The 15628-nt window shown below is 41.3% G+C and overlaps 1 protein-coding gene across 1 annotated transcript; it reads right to left on the bottom strand.

The window, feature by feature from the left end:
- Positions 1-511: 511 nt before the first annotated feature.
- BRD7 (bromodomain containing 7) lies at positions 512-15403 on the bottom strand. The gene is made up of 17 exons (XM_086758000.1): positions 15258-15403; positions 14629-14837; positions 13717-13846; positions 13253-13310; positions 11474-11618; positions 10420-10530; positions 9884-10068; positions 8856-8979; positions 8187-8262; positions 7196-7303; positions 6506-6638; positions 5497-5608; positions 4294-4350; positions 3147-3258; positions 2861-3004; positions 1693-1836; positions 512-714 (listed from the first exon to the last, which is right to left on the bottom strand). Exons 1-17 carry the CDS (start codon positions 15304-15306, stop codon positions 650-652), a joined length of 1962 nt encoding a protein of 653 aa, XP_086614126.1. The 5' UTR covers positions 15307-15403; the 3' UTR covers positions 512-649.
- Positions 15404-15628: the final 225 nt, after the last annotated feature.

Here is a 15628-nt window from a genome sequence, read left to right as displayed (position 1 = left end):
TGCGTTGCCTTTGTTACCTACTTGTTTCAATCCCCTGCCACTGCACCCATGAGCAGTTCCTGGTCGGATGGCACTGTCCTTGCTGTGCGAGTCCAGTGTCACACTGGAACCACGGGGGAAAAAGGAGCAACATTTAAAAATCTGTCAGGGTGCCTGTGGCAGAACCGACGTGTAGCACAGCTACATCAGGCTCCAGCAGTTTTATTTAAAAAGTTTATTTCTCTTCTGAGAGTTGCACAGTAACTCTAAAAAGGGAAACGTACCTGTTCAGACACTAATGATTGCTTTGCCCCAACGGGAGTCAGCTAGAGGCCATACACTGCTTTCAGAACTCTTGGTGGCTCCCTGCGCCATCTGTCAGCACAGCTGCACTTACACTTGGACTTTCCCAGACACTGGCAAATCCAGGAAACCTTAACTGCTGCAGAGGTGCTTTAAAATGCCAAAGAATGCAAAAAGAATAATTTAGTGCATTGATGGAGCTGAAGTAACTCTAACACAAACCATTCCCTTTCAAATGTCATCAGTTCCAAAGTTTAATAAAAGCAGTTTAACACTCAATATACATACGCTCAGTGAATGCACCTGAGGGGAGTTTATCTGGTTCTTAAATAGAATCAAACAAGCAGCGGCAAACTCGACCGCAGCTTCAGACCGGAACTGGACCACACTCATTTTCAGGGATGGTGGCGGTTGTCTGGGGTTCTTGGCAGCCTGAAATGTTACAACAGAGAGCAGGTCAGGCAGCAGATACACGTGTACAGAACAGCCCTCCTGAAGTCATCTGCTACTGCTGCTGACAGGCCTGAGTCAGCTGCCTGTTCTAAGGCAGGCCAAGAAAATCCTGTGTCAGCTGGTTCTGTTATATTCGTGTCTCTTGTACAGTGCTAGGACAAAGAAATTGCTCAATAATGATGAGAGAAATGGAAATTTCTTGAGCAGTTTCCTTGAAAACATGAGTTTGTTCCTGAAGTAATCCTGCTCTTCTCACTAAACAACATCTTAGCTGAAACTATTTATAAACCACACATTGAGTACAGCTGTTGTGTGAATTACATTTCTTGAACGGCAACTCTTACCTGCCTTAAAAACTGGGGATGAACACAACCTCCAGGTGTGCGTTTACCGTTCGTGTGCTGCAAGGGGGAGATCCAGTTCTGGCACTTTTTAGTGGCAGATTTTCCACTGCCCAGTCTCCTCCATCCAGCAAAAGCTGTGCTTACGTTTGGCTGGAGGAGGCGAGCTGAACTGACACTGCTAACTTAAAGTGCTGGAGCTGGCCATGTTGAAGCAAGAGGAGTGAACAGCCAAAAGCTTGGAGAAGAAGGAAGCGTGATGTCCTGGTTTGAGCAAGTGAGGAATTTGAACTCTTCTCACTTCAGACTAAATGGAAAAACTAAAATTGAACAGACCGCCAAGGTTCAAAGTGGGGCAGTGCTGTAAGATGAATGGTAAAATGACTATTTGATGTAGCTGAATCAAACTTCCATGCATCCAAAGGATTAATTCTGGACTGAGACCAAACTTTCCATTAGAAACAGAATTTTTTAAAGGGGAGAAAAACTGAAAGTTGGAACTAAGTTATGGCAAGTTCCACCACAAGCCAGTCTAATGATTTGCAGATGTGCCGAGTTTTAGCTGTTTTTGCAGTTTTAGCTGAGCAGACTCTACAATACATTTTTGTATACTCACCCTCTGTCAAATCCACCCAGCTGTCTTCTGCATCAGGTACAGGAACTGAAATTCCCATTGCTTTCCGGATTCCGTACGTGCTGACAATATCACCTGGAGTCACTTGCTGTGCAAGTTCCTTCAGGTTATTGGTTACTCTCTCCGCTTAAAAAAAAAAAAAAATTAAAAAAAGCTGTAGCTGGTATTGCACAAGGCAGTTTTACTTGCAGAACAGACACCCGCTGCGCCCTGTCCTATCTTAGAAGGTTGCCCTTAACACATGCTGTATAACCAACCTGTGAGAGAAGCAGCTTTGCTCAGATAATTAAAAAAATGTGTGATTGGTATTAATGGATAAAATAAAACAGACTGAGACCTAGACCAGACCTGGAATAAAGCTAGCCTTACGGTAAGAACATGGGAATACTTAAACAACCCCTGTTCAAAGACACGGTAAAAATCATGGAGAGGCATTCGGCTATCAGCTGCCCCATGGCATAGAGAGAGCTCCCCATCAGTTCTAGGGTGTCCTGGTTCTGGCCAGGATAGAGTTAATATTTACCTGAGCTGGGTGGAGAACTGAAGCTGGTAGCCCCTATGGCTGGGATAGTTAACTAATTAGCTAACAGCTGGGGTTAATTTACCCAAATTAGCCAAAGGGCTATTCCATCCCATCTGCCATCATGCTCAGTATATAAGTGAGGAGGGTGCTGAAGGCAGGCCCCCTGCTACTTGGAAGAGACTGGATGTGGAGATCTGTTGTGAGGTATTGTACTGTATTTGTGTTCCATCACTGTCTTGTTTTCTTCTGTCATTACTGTTAAATTTACTTTTTGTTCAATCTCAACCCGCGTGTTTGGTTTTTTTTTTTCCTGGTTTTCTTTTGTTTGTCAAATCTCCTCCTATTCTCTCGGAGAGTGGGGGGAGTGAGAGAGAGACTGCGTAGTCTGGTCCCCGTTGGGGCTGAACTACGACATAGGGAAATGTATTAATGAAGAGGAAATAGTAATTACTGTTCAAAACCTTCATCTGGCTTTATGTAGAAAAAAAAAGTTTAATTAATTTTCTAGGCCTAACAGGGCACTTATTCTGCACTGGAACTGTTGAACTTTTGTCCTTACTGGAGTTGATACAATTGATACAGCTGATGCTTGGTGAATTCTGCAGGGCCGATCAGAAGTGTATTTACCCAAGTGCATCTCTCGGTAAGACGGACCCAGAAGGCAAATCATGTTCGGGGGCGGTTTTGTACTTAGTCGTTCATTTTGAGCATCCTGGAGTTCTCTCAGGAGCTTTGTTGTTTCATCAAGTTTCCTCTGGAAGATTTCAGCCTCTGTTTAACAAAGAAAAGAAAGTCCTAACTAGTAAGAGTTACTTGCTGACACTGTGATATAAGATCTGGCAAGGCTGACTGTGTGAAGGGACGGAGAAATTGAAACAGTTACAGACATAAGAAGTACCAAAAAAAATCTTACCCTCAGAATCAAACTCTTCCATGGGCAAGCCAAAGTTTGTCACAGCTTTTAGTGCCGTCAGTCTGTCGTTATTAGCAGAGTCCAGCCTGGCAGCAACGTCAATTTCCAAAATCTGAAAAAACCAAACATACAAACAAAAAAAAAACCAACAAAAAACCCAGCAGGTAACTATTTAGGATAATACTTAGATCAGCCTTGAAACAACAGAAGTGTCTGGGGAAAATCAGAACACAGAGTTGGTTAAAATTAGTCTGCTCTACAAAAAAAAGTGAGCATAGAGAGGGAACTTAAGACCAGCATCCTCATTTAAAAAAAAAAAAAAATAAACTCTGGCTTAGGTGACCTCAAGGAATTATCTAAGGCCAAAATTCAAAACCAACCTCAGAACTGGCTGCAGCCAAAGGCTTCAGGGGAGCAGCTGTTTCCCTAGAACTGCCACCGTGCTTTGTGTAACTGAGCAAAGTTTGGGTGGAATGATTTTAGGGATACTTGCATGCCTACAGGAGCACAAGGTATCTGAGAAAAACTCCTCAGAGACAGCTATGTACTGTGTGGGATTTTACACTTACTTATTACAAGTTCTCATTAAACCAAATCAGATTAAGATAGGAATAAAACTATAGCTGCCAACCAGAACATCTTGTTAAACAATCACAAACAAAAATATACAAGCATTGTTTTCCAGTTCCCTTGTTTAATGGCTTTTAACTAGAAGAGGGTAGGTTTAGATTAGACATCAGGAAGAAATTCTTCACCGTGAGGATGGTGGAGCACTGGCCCAGGTTGCCCAGAGAGGCGGTGGGTGCCCCATCCCTGGAAACGTTCAAGGCCAGGCTGGATGAGGCTCTGAGCAACCTGATGTGGTTGGAGATGTCCCTGCTCCTGGCAGGGGGGTTGGAATAAGCTGACCTTTAAGGTCCCTTCCCACCCAAACCGTTCTGTGACTAAAGACTTCAGTTTTTGGAGATTCTTACTCTCTAAATGCCTACAAAATAGCATGCTGTTGTCACGAGTCGCATACATAGTGTTTGTGCACAGCTTGTCACAGTCTCAGTGTGGCTGCGTAGGCCTTACAGTTGTAGGCAGATTTACAGCTGTGGGGTTAGCAAGTTTGTTAGGGTAATTAATTGATAAAGAAAAAGCTTACCTTTACATCTTTTATTGCATCACTTCTTTCATGTGGGCCTTCAGCTTCCTCCAACGGCTGAATGGAGAAAGGATTTTTAAGGAAGGCATTAAAATTAACCTTTTCTTTAGGTTCAAAGTAAAACCTTACACAAGGCAGTATTTTTACACTGAGGTGAATACAAAGTGTCAGAAGGAGCTTTCTCTGTACACAAAGTTACAAAGTAGCTATTTTAGAGGGCTTTCTTCAGACATTAATTTTACTAAAATACATGTTTACAGCACACATCTTATTGCTCCTTGCAAAGCCCACACGCTTTTCCCCAGTGACGTCACACGGGAGATCAGTTACAGTGGGGCAGGAAGAAAAGGACGGATGCTAACTAAGGCTGAAACGTGTCCTGTTTCTATACAGAAATGTGTTTCTCTTAATACCTGCAACAGTAGCGGCTGAACCCTCTAGGTCAGTGGCACTACTGGGCACCAGAAAGAGCTGAACTGGTAACGCTAAAGAGAGGCTGATCTTTGATCCACAAACTATTTCTAGTATTAATTCTGCTAGTATTTGATCCACTAGTAATAAGGCTACATTCTCTTTATTTCAGTAGTTTACATTGCTGTGAAACTCAAACCAAGACTTTCAACTAATTTTGGGGTTGTCAATTAAGTTAAGATCGTCGAACCGGCCCCTTTGATTCCAGCCATGCTTGGCGTATACGGGTGCTGAAATCTCCTAAGAATCTGAAGAGCAGCTCCTTACTACTTTTACACAGCATGTACTCGAGTTTAAATGCAGTGCACCAAGTCAGGGGAAAAACTAGTTACTAATTCTCCCGAACTAAACAGTGGCTGCTAGGAACATGGGAAACTTCTCACGGAAACAAGAAAGCCCATGCATGGTCACCTCATTTCTAAACAACTGCTAATTGGTATTCTCCTACCACATGGAGCAGGAGCTAGTGCTAATGGTAGTGGGAGGGCAGACAGAGAAAGAATGTATAACTGTCTCTATCTACAATATTTTGTTAATTTTCATGTTTCGCTAATTAACAAGTCAGAATAATCCCTTTGCAGAAAACCCATCCACTGGAGACAAAGATCAGTCTTTGCTGTCAAATTTTACCAATCAAAGGGAGCCAATCAACAGGATCAGCATCATCTCTCTCTAGCTTTATAGCCTGTGCGCCAAAACCAAAGACCAAACAGTACCCAAATCCACCCTTACCATTTCCAGTTCTCTGAGAGCTCTAGAATGTCCTCCTTTAGTCAGAACATCAAGCAAACTATCAGCCATTAAGAAAGGATAATCTTGTGACTTCATCAAAAACTCATGAGTACTAGAAGATCAAAAGACAGTTAAGGTAACTACTTTCATAGCAAACAGTCAGTGGAAGCAAGTTACGTAAAGTCAAACCAGTATGTACAGCACATAAAACACAAAAAGTAGCATAGAATTTGATCTAAACGGCTTGCTTTAGTTTAATTATCCGTGCCTTTTGTAGCTGAGGAACCCATTCAGATTCCTAACAAAAACTGAAAAGCTAGGAAAAGTATACTGCCTCGGGCAGCTGCAGCAAACAAAGCAAACTTCCACCGGCACTTAACATTGCACTGTACTTGAGTGTTCCCACATTCCATACGAATTTATACCACCACTGCGTACGCTATTTTTGAGATTCTCATAAAACAAAAGGATTAGAAAAACTTCAGCATTAAAGTCAAGGATAATAAAAACATTGATAAATAATTATTTTTACCGCAGTAAGTAATACTAAAATCAAGCAGTATACACGCTGCTTAAGAATGGAACTGGGAATCGCTATCTCTGGACTCAGCTCTCCCTCTCTGACCACAGTGTTTGACATTAACAAAGACGCATCTCGCTCAAGGCACTAAGTTCATTAATGTTAAAAAAAAGGCCAGCTTCTATAAAAGCTTGTACCACTCAACATTTTTCTGACTTTTAACACTATTCCTTCAGAGTTAGTTATAAATACTTATGTTTAGACTGTACGTTCTTATGTATCAGCAGCATCAAAATCCTTCAATGTTTGCTAATTTCCCTTTCCAAGCAAATTCTGTTGAAGTATTTGCTTCTTAAAACAAACAACCAAAACCAGTAGGCTATAAAGACAGTTGTGATATCAGTCAACAGCCAAGACACAGCCCATACTGCGCAGAGGTGCACATAACTGCTTCTGCACGTGAAAGCTGAACCCTAGTTGTTTGATTACCTGAGAGATCCTTGATTAGAGTCCTCCCCATACGTCGAATAGATTAAGTCAGAATCTTCTTTGCTTATGTTGGCAAATGTAGAATCGTACGTTGGAGCATAGGAACTATAGGGTCCGTAATTCAAGTACGTCACTAACAAACAACCACAGTACTAATTATTGTTATCTGATATGCACGTAGTGAATAAAGACGAGAAGGGGTTGTAAAACAACCCCAAAAAATAAACTTTTAGGAATGTATTTCTTATGGTGAAAACAAACTTTCACAGAATCCCATCTGTGTAAATGTAACATGTTTCAGAAACATGGATATCAAATGCACTTGTATTAACAAATGCTGTACTAACAATACTGTAAGCCTTCATACAATACAAAAATTCAGTCTGGTGCTGGTAACAGGTTCCCCGGCTCCTCACTAGCTCTTGCCAAGCTAGCAAAACCTTTACCTATAGCTCCTCCTCTCAATACGGAGCAACATTTTATTAAATATGCCTCCCCTTTTGTATGTGCCAATCAAGCTTTTGTGGTGTGCCACCCAGTTGTGTGACAGATACACGCAATAATGTGCTTTATCATTAAAAACCCCTCCGTTCCAAACTATTTGTGTCCTAGTAATGAGATCAACATATTTTGTTTCTATAAGGAGGAGGATTTACACTAAAAAAAAAAAATTAAAAAATCAGCACTTGCCTGGAGTAACCTTGTTTCTTTTATCTTCTTTGAACCCTTGTAATGTATTAACTCCCGACTGAAGTCTTCCTGCCGTCATACCCAGCTTCACAGGGCAGTAACCAGGTTCTACAATCGGATATATCCAAGCACAGAAGTCAGGAAGGCACAGTTCAGTGACACAGGAAGATATCCAAAGTCATTTAACACTCATAGCCAGAAACTTCAGTATAAACAAGATGCAACTCCCAAAGTGTGTTTTCCTCTCCAAACGCTTCATAGTAAAGACTGTGTGTAGTCTCAAACGTGAATCCAGACCAAGTAAGTGGTAATATTAGTTAAGTATAGAAGATTTATCCGAAATGTTAAGCTTTCACTATCAGTCTTCCCCCTTCCTCTCCTGCCCTAACAAAAGGGAAGGGCATCATTGAAGAGGAGCTGACTCTTAATGCGGAAGACCACACTTTGTTTATTCTTGCTGATGTTTCGTACTGCACAAATAGTGGAGAAGGGAGAAGCCAAGTTTTCGGCTCGGTTTCCGTCTATTCTAGACCTGGTCAGTTCAGCTCTGTCATGAGCTGGCATTTAAACAGCCAAGCACCTGCACTCTTTTAGCTAGCAGCACTACGACGACAAAACGATTTGGGACCCAGACAGTTCCCAGTGGCCAATTCTAGCACATCTGTGACCTTCTGGGTCAGAGACACTGCACTCTGTACATGGACCAGTCTTAAGGGGAGTCCAGGAATTAAATGTGCCCAAGTATACAGCAAGCAGTCTCTTCTGCCATGGCAAAAGCTTCTTCTTGCGGCTCCCACAAAAAAGAGCAGCAACAGCCACCAAGGGCTCCCTCCAGCTGCTCCTAACAGCCACAACTGGTCCCCATCTCTGTGCTCCCTCAGCTGCAGCTCTTTAAATCCAGTTCTTGGCCAGTGTTTGCTGATCTGCCCCAGCAAAAAAGCAGTAGACCAAGCAGGTGAAAGTGGCTTGTTACCAAGCCATGCCAACTTACCTCCTGCAGTAAGGTCAACCGGATTAAGAAGGCCCAGAGTTGTCGTACCATCTGGTTTTCTTCTTTCAAATTCACACTGAAATAAGATCAGACCATTTTAATTGACATGTTAGTTGCAATTCGTGGCCCTTAAACTCATAAAAACGTCTAATGAAACTGGGGTTCCTAGGATATCCCTAGGAATCAGAAAGGGATTTGGAAAGATCAGTCAGACTCAGAAGTGAGTGGTGCTCTAACTGTCCTATTTTCACTTTTTATTGGCATAGGCTCAAGGAATTAAGAAATTACAATAAATATTAACACTTCTGCAGAGGCTAAGAAATAAAATATGTAATTCATGTATAAAAATTAAATGTGCCCAGTATTACCAAACTGGCTTCCTTCTCCTGTAATATTAATAACCTTGGATTGGCTATGTGGCTGTTTCAGAACTGCGGGTTTTTGTGCAGGTCAGATTTGAGATATTTTCTTGAGGTTTTTACTGTTCATGCTTTTCTACTACCTTGTCCAAAATTTCTGAAAATTCAAGCTGAACTTGCCCTGCTGATCAAATTCGACATGCCTTTTTTTTTTTTTAAAAGCATACCCTGAGTTTCAACCGACGTGAACTCAAAAGTATGCCAAGCTCATGACAAAGTGAAGTGAGTTACCAAATACACAAAGATTTACCTGGCTGTTTGCAAGGCGTCTCGTTAACTTTCCTCCAGATTCTTTAACAATACGATCAATCTGCTCTTGTTCCTTTTCCAAGCTATTGTTTCGTAATTTGTCTTCAAGTAGATCTTTGTCCTTCCTGTGAATGAAACCCAGGCAGCTTCGTTACTAACTTCAACAGATAGATTTAACAGACACCAATTGGCTAAATATCATGAAAGGACATAGTGAAGAAATTGGTTTTGCCAGCTATGCAAACTGCTTTTGTAAACAAACAAACAAACAAAACTAACCAAAAAAAGCGCCATTTAATATTGACTGTATTTCATACAGCTGGGAAAAATAGGTGACAAAGATTTCTATCAGCAAATGCTTTATGTTAGTAACTGTAAAGGTCTTTGTGTTTAGCTTACTTAAGCCATATTGATGTCCTAATTCAGCACGTTGCCAGATTTTATGTCATCACTCCCATAAAACTAACAAGGGTATTCTGGTAAAATAAAATACGAGATACTCTGAATTTTACCATCTGTATTTTCAGATCTGTGAAATGAAGTCACAAGTATTTGAGAACAACGAAAGGGTTACTTATAGATACTAAAAGATACGTAATACTTTCTATAGCTACTCATTTACATCTTTCAAATACAACTACTACGTAAAAAAAAAAAAGTACTTGAAATTTGTTATATAGTTATTTGTACCAAAATGTTTAAGAGATCATGTTTGCAAGCTTTCTCCAAAACAATACTACTTATGTGAAATAAACACTGAAATAGAAAATAACTGAAGGAATAGAGGTGATGACCAGTACAGGGTTACCACGCTAAAAAACGATGGTATCATAAAAGATTCTAAACTTAGTTTATTTTTGGTATAAGAGGACGCTTTCTATAAACATTGCTCCCTTGAGATGAAGAAGTCTTAGTGTCTATGCAGTACCTGGAAGACAGAAACCCACACCGACTGGTCCCTAAAAGTCATCTTGTTTCAGCAGCATTTAAAGGGTGTATCCTATAACTGTTACTGAGATAATACTTCACTTTTTGTGTTCTTTGCTGGGTGTTTTGAACGCTTTGGTGTCACCATCCACAGGTTCTCCTTTGTCTTTCCCAGGACCATTTTCATCTTCCCCAGTTTGCTGCAGTTCTGCCTTGTCCTTCTCCTTCCTTGTCTTCTGTAGGTCAGCCATGAATTCTATACTTTGTTTCAGGCTCTGAATTCTCTCCTAAAAAACACCGGTATCCTTTTATTTGCTACTTCAATTAACTTTTTCCTAACCTACCCATAGAGGATGATCTTATTTCAGCTCTTCCTTTCGTATACTAGCAAGTGTAAAGTCAGTTTAGAAAAATAAAATATTAAATGCCAATATTTCTTCAATAACTGATTGCGTAGCAGTACTAAAGCATAAGCCTTAAAACAATGTACCATTTAAATTCTAACATGCAAGCATTTAACAAATATTAAGCAAGTTTTTATTAATTTTCATGAGATCCCTGTAAGAAAAGTGGAATTAAAGAGGGATCAAAAAGGAACAAGTACATTTTAAGACACTTTGGTTTGTATTTTCTATTACCTGGCTAAGTATCTTCATCCCTGAGTGCAGCAGTTTTTTTGCAGCTTTGTAGTAAATGGTGTCTGGTTTGTTGTAAATCATTGCATTAGTACACATCAGTTTGAAGTTATCCTGTACAGACATTAATAATTTTGTAATGAAAGTTAACATTTTATAGCATACTGTATTAAAATCCTTGCAGCAAATGCAGTGTCTTGAGGGAAAAAAAAAAGAAAATAAAGCTAACTTTAAATATAGAAAAGCCACAATTCAAAGTTAAATCATTGTAAGGAATACGCCAAAGTTTCAGCTACAATGAAGAAAAGAAATGTATGCTTGTTTGAAGTTCATTTCTTGAATCACTGAGCTAGGAACTTAACTTCTAATCTCACTGCAGAGCCTACAAAGACACAAAAAAAAAAAAATCAAACTGAAAAACTAACCAGAAACAGCTGAAACAACAGGGAATACTACCCTTAACTTTTGGAGCTCTAAAGAAGAATGTGCAAGAAGATACAACCAATACTATTAACTAACATCTGCCTAAGTTCAACTGTTAATCACACACAAATTACACTTCTCAGGTCCTCATCTAGCCCAGTAAAGACCTAGAGAATATTTCTGCTGGGGAAAAAAAAAAAAACAACAACAAAAAAAAAACAAACCACAAAACAAAAGAAGCTCCACAGCTTAAAAAGCTTTAGGGGCCCCCAAGTCCACCAGATGCACTACAGCACAGGGTTAAGCAGCTGCTGCCAACAGGACTGAGCTGACCTTGTCTTCCCTAGCTGTGGAGCTGCACGGCTCGGTAAGCCTGGCTAGCACTGAGGGGAGGCAGATGGCTAAGTGGTAACGGACAGGCACAGCCAATAAATCCATCCACGACTTCTGGAGATGCATATTTACAAACCAGAAGTGTTTTCTCTTTCACATCCAGAACTTATTTGCTCACAAAAATTCAACAAGAAACATTTCTTGAGGCAGAAGTTCTTCTGGCATCTCCATATTCTCATAAAATACCAGAGTTCAGGTCAATTGAGCATAACACATCTTTGTAGTAAAAACGTGCAGTTACCTTTAACTCTTCTATGGACTGGTACCCATTGTTCTTGATCTTCTCTTTCATGGTACTAAAATCCATTGGGTTTTTAATGATCATGGAATAGCCAGGAGCAATAAAGTCAGTCACAGGAAATGAAAAGAAAGAACTTGGATCTTTTCTGTTAAGAAATGAAAAGACATTTTTTTAATGTTTCAACTTAAAACAAAGAACATATTGGGCTTGGAATTAAACAGAAAGGAATCAAAACCATGAAGCTAGAAATAGCTTTTGTCAGCATAATCTTTCACTTTTGAAGGTTGAAAAGATCCCATACGCAACCCGCATACCAAAAAAGTGCTACAATCGTATTTCAGAAGGTAGTTCTACATTTTGATAACTACCTGTGTTCCCTAGAATATTAAAAAAAAAAATAAAAAAAAAACCCAAAAAACCCCACCTTTTTTTTTTTAGGTTTTAGCTTTTCAAAAAGTGGTTTTACAACAATTAAGCCACTGAAAACTAAAGGGAACAGAGGTCGTACGAATTTATACTTGTCATTCATCGTGTACTCTGAAATTAACACAGGGGAAAGCTTGTTGCTAAGAGCTGTGATAGAAAGTGTGTATTTATGATTATGTTACTTTTCAGGTTATGTAATGTTAACAGTTTTTTTACATCAAAATTTCCTAAGGCTTTCGGTGATCTCTGACATACACTGATGTTCCTAGGTGCTTCTAAGAGCATTAAAATCAAATACAGTCAACTGGTATTTTCTCCTTAGGATCAGGCTTAGTTGATAAGCTGGCCAGAGTCTCTCCTCCAGAACCACTGGCTTTTTGCCTTTCCCTAAACGCTGTAGCTCGAGACTGGCCTCCCACACCAACATTCCTCGCTGTCACTACACACACCGGGGAAATCCTTGGCGTTTCAGGCCTTTTTCCCGAGGCTTATTTACAATTTATGGATTTCTACTCCCAAGTTGCAAAGCTGCTACAGAACAGTGAAAAGCATTTTGCTACCCATACTGCAGAAGCACTCAGTGCAGATATTCTGCAACACCTGTGGAACACTTGCACAACAGCTTCCACCTGATAGGCAGGGTTCAAAAGCAAAAGGGGCTTCTTCCTGTACGCATGCAAACGTAGCCAAAACAAACACATGCATGCTTTGACAGCTGGCTGGTAGCTTCTTGGAACCAACACCAAGGTCTTGAAAATCTAAGGTTAACAGAAAACTCACAAAGCTGCAAGCTTCATCTGGTGAGACAGGTAAAGGGAAAGATCTTTCGACCACTCTTGTACAAGACGTACAGATTTTCTTAATACTTCAAGAAAGAATATCTTAAACTATTGCCTACTTGAAAGAACTACAAATTCTGCAAGCCTGATTGTTTTAATTAAAAGACATCTGGTTAATAAAAGAGTAAGAGAATGCGGTTTAAGTTTGCAAGTCTGTACTTCCTTTCATAGTAAATAATGCTAAAAATAGGAGAACTCGAGGTAAAAGAAGTTTTGGCTAGTTGATTGCAAACTCTTGTGCCTCTCTGAAAAAAGCATCAAACTATTGAAAAATGGTCCTATTTTTGAAAGTTTTCAAAAAGTACTTTAAAACTTGGAACCGGAGGTGTTTACAAGAAGCCTAAGCTGAGAAGTAGTAAGTATGCATTCTAAAACTGGTACTTAAATTCCTAAAATAGTCCTGTTAGTAATGTATTTAGCAATAATATTTTCACTCAGCTTTTTATATGCCTCTTCCTTCAGTGTATGTTACTCTCATTCCATAGCTGTGAAAGCCTGTAGCACAGACATTTACCTCTGCAGCTGTCTCATGAGTTGATTCAGCGCTTCCTGAAGTGGCGTCTGCTCCACCTCTAGACCAAAAAGAAATGGGGGGAGAAAGGGTGTGAAACAGAACTGACTGCAAGAGGGACTAAGCTTCCAAGATATTAGAAATCAACCCAACGAAACTGATGCAACTGGAGAATTCATCATAAATGAAAAGAATACAGCGGCAAAACCCACAACATTTACAGGGGATCTACTGTTCTCCTTGGCCTTACTCGACATTCTGACACAGGTACCAGGTACCGTTCTGCAAAGCAGCACGCAGCCACATAATTCAAATATTTGAATACTTGAACACATATATGAGATGGGGAAAAACACTGAGACTGCAAAAAATATCAGGTCACTTGATAAAGAAACAAAGAAAAATGAAATGTGAGTCAATTAAAGAAAACTGGAATCAGCAAAAGAAATTTCTTTTATTTTTCCTACCCTCCTGTTTTGCTAAAGTACTCGTCAATGGTTTCTCTGGTGGCAATTCCAACCTGATGGGGGTCTGACATCTCATTTCCTGCTCTCCCTCACTGTCTCCATGGTCTCGATCCCGTTTCTTTTTATCCTCCTAGAAAGAGAAAGATTGCTATGGAAATTCAGAGAACCTGCAAAACCAGCATTATTATGGTACATAACGCCTTCTGGATTTTTCCAAACAACTTCCTAGAGTTTAAAAAAATAAAAAAAAAAAGAGTTTGTAAGTGTTTAAAACCCTTGTATTCTTTACGCGCTGTCTCCATCTGCTGGACAATAAAGTAAATCAGCTATACAATGCAATGTATCACAGAACTACTTTTTTAAAAACGTGATAGACATTTTTACATGCATGTTCCTTACAGCATGACAGGAACAACTCTGCACCATTCTCTGCACAGAGAATTGTCTCCAGTGAAGCCCCAACAATTATTTTTGAAAGTTTCAGAAAAACTAGTAAGAAATAATCAAAACATTTAAAATCAGAGGTACTCGTAGTGCTTCAAATAAATGTGTTAAAATTACTTATCATGTTAAGAACCCCTAGAGGGAAGTACATTTTTTTCCTTTTTAATTAAGAACTTGTAAAGTCTTCATTCTGTTTTATATAAATAGTTTTATTTAAACACAGAATTCCCCCCCTTTTATTTTTCTGTGCTCTTATATGCACCAATATTTTTTTGAAAGATGAGACATGTCAGATGACTTCACTTACCTTTTTCTAATGAAAGGAATAAGCAAAGCTAACATACTGCATTCGAATGTATTCCAATTTAAAGATGCAAGTTGCAGTCATACCTGCTCACCTTTTGGGGTGAAAACTAGAGAAAGTTGAGTCTTTTTTTTTTGCTAAAATTCACTAGCATCAATACATACCTTAACTTTTCTCTTTCTTTTCTCCTTTTCTTCTCCAGGAGATTGTTTTTCTCCTTTCTTTCTCTTTTTCCTTTTTCTGTCCTTGTGTTTTTCATGTTCAGATTTGTCTTCGTAGAGGCTGGAATCAAGTCCTGGACTTCCAGTAGAGAGTTCAGCAACTTCATTTCCTCCAACTTTCAGCACCAGCTTCAGGGGCTTTTCTACATACTCTAAGAGCAGAGAAGGAAGCCGCGTCAGTGCGGCAGAGAACACCCTCCCAACGCAGCACAAGCTCCCCGCTGCTCTGGGGCTCTCTCCAGGACTGTCACTGACCTAGATCTCACTTTTTTCCAGGACTGTCACTGACCCAGATCTCACTTTTTTCCCCAGCCCCTGCAGTTGCTTCTGCTCCTCCCTCACAGAGGAGCAGAGCCGAGCCCCGACGGCCGCCCGCAGCCTCCCCGCCCCGGGCTCACCACGGCCGCTCTCCCCGCTCCCCACACGGCCTCAGCTTCTCCCCTCAGTTCCCAGACCGGTGGACACGGCCGGGCCGGGCCGGGCCGCCCCGGCGGCGGGGAAGGCCCAGGGCCCGCGCCCGCTCTGGGGCCTTCCTCCCTGGCGGCCCCCTTCCTGCCTGCCTGCCCACCCACCCTCGTAGGGGTGCTTGTCCGACTTGTGCTTCTTGTGTTTCTTCCCCATGGCGAAGGCGGCGGCCCGCCGGCCTGGGCCCCCGTTTTGTGGCGGACACCGGCCCCCGCCGACGAGCGGCGCCGCGCGCACCCGGAAGGAGCGCGGAGGGAACGCGGCGGGAAAAGGGCGGCCGCGGCCGCGCAGCTCCCCCTGGCGGCTTGGAGGTACGGCTCTGCGGCCCGGCGCCGCGGCAGGCGCGTGCCAGCGGCGGGAAGCGCGCTGGAGGTTGGGCGGCTTTCTGTGGCGGGCGGGCCCCTCGGCGCTGCCCGGCCCGGGCGGGGAGGTGCTGAGTGGCCGGCCCAGCCCCGTTCCTCGGGCTGCCTTTGCTCGC

The sequence above is a fragment of the Chlamydotis macqueenii genome, chromosome 13, assembly GCF_036417535.1.
Source record: "Chlamydotis macqueenii isolate bChlMac1 chromosome 13, bChlMac1.mat, whole genome shotgun sequence".
NCBI classification, from domain to species: Eukaryota; Metazoa; Chordata; class Aves; order Otidiformes; family Otididae; genus Chlamydotis; species Chlamydotis macqueenii.
Note: the sequence above shows the minus strand (reverse complement) of the source record. Positions and strands in the feature narration are given on the sequence as shown.

What these genes read in the sequence shown, in the direction of transcription:
- BRD7 (XM_086758000.1), bottom strand. Translation starts at nt 15,306, where the DNA reads ATGGGGAAGAAACACAAGAAGCACAAGTCGGACAAGCACCCCTACGAG. An exon ending in AAAGAAAGAGAAAAGTTAAG is followed by an intron (nt 13,847 to 14,628) that starts GTATGTATTGAT and finishes TTCTCTTTCTAG; the next exon opens with GAGGATAAAAAGAAACGGGA. An exon ending in GGAAGAGTTTGATTCTGAGG is followed by an intron (nt 3,005 to 3,146) that starts GTAAGATTTTTT and finishes TTTGTTAAACAG; the next exon opens with AGGCTGAAATCTTCCAGAGG.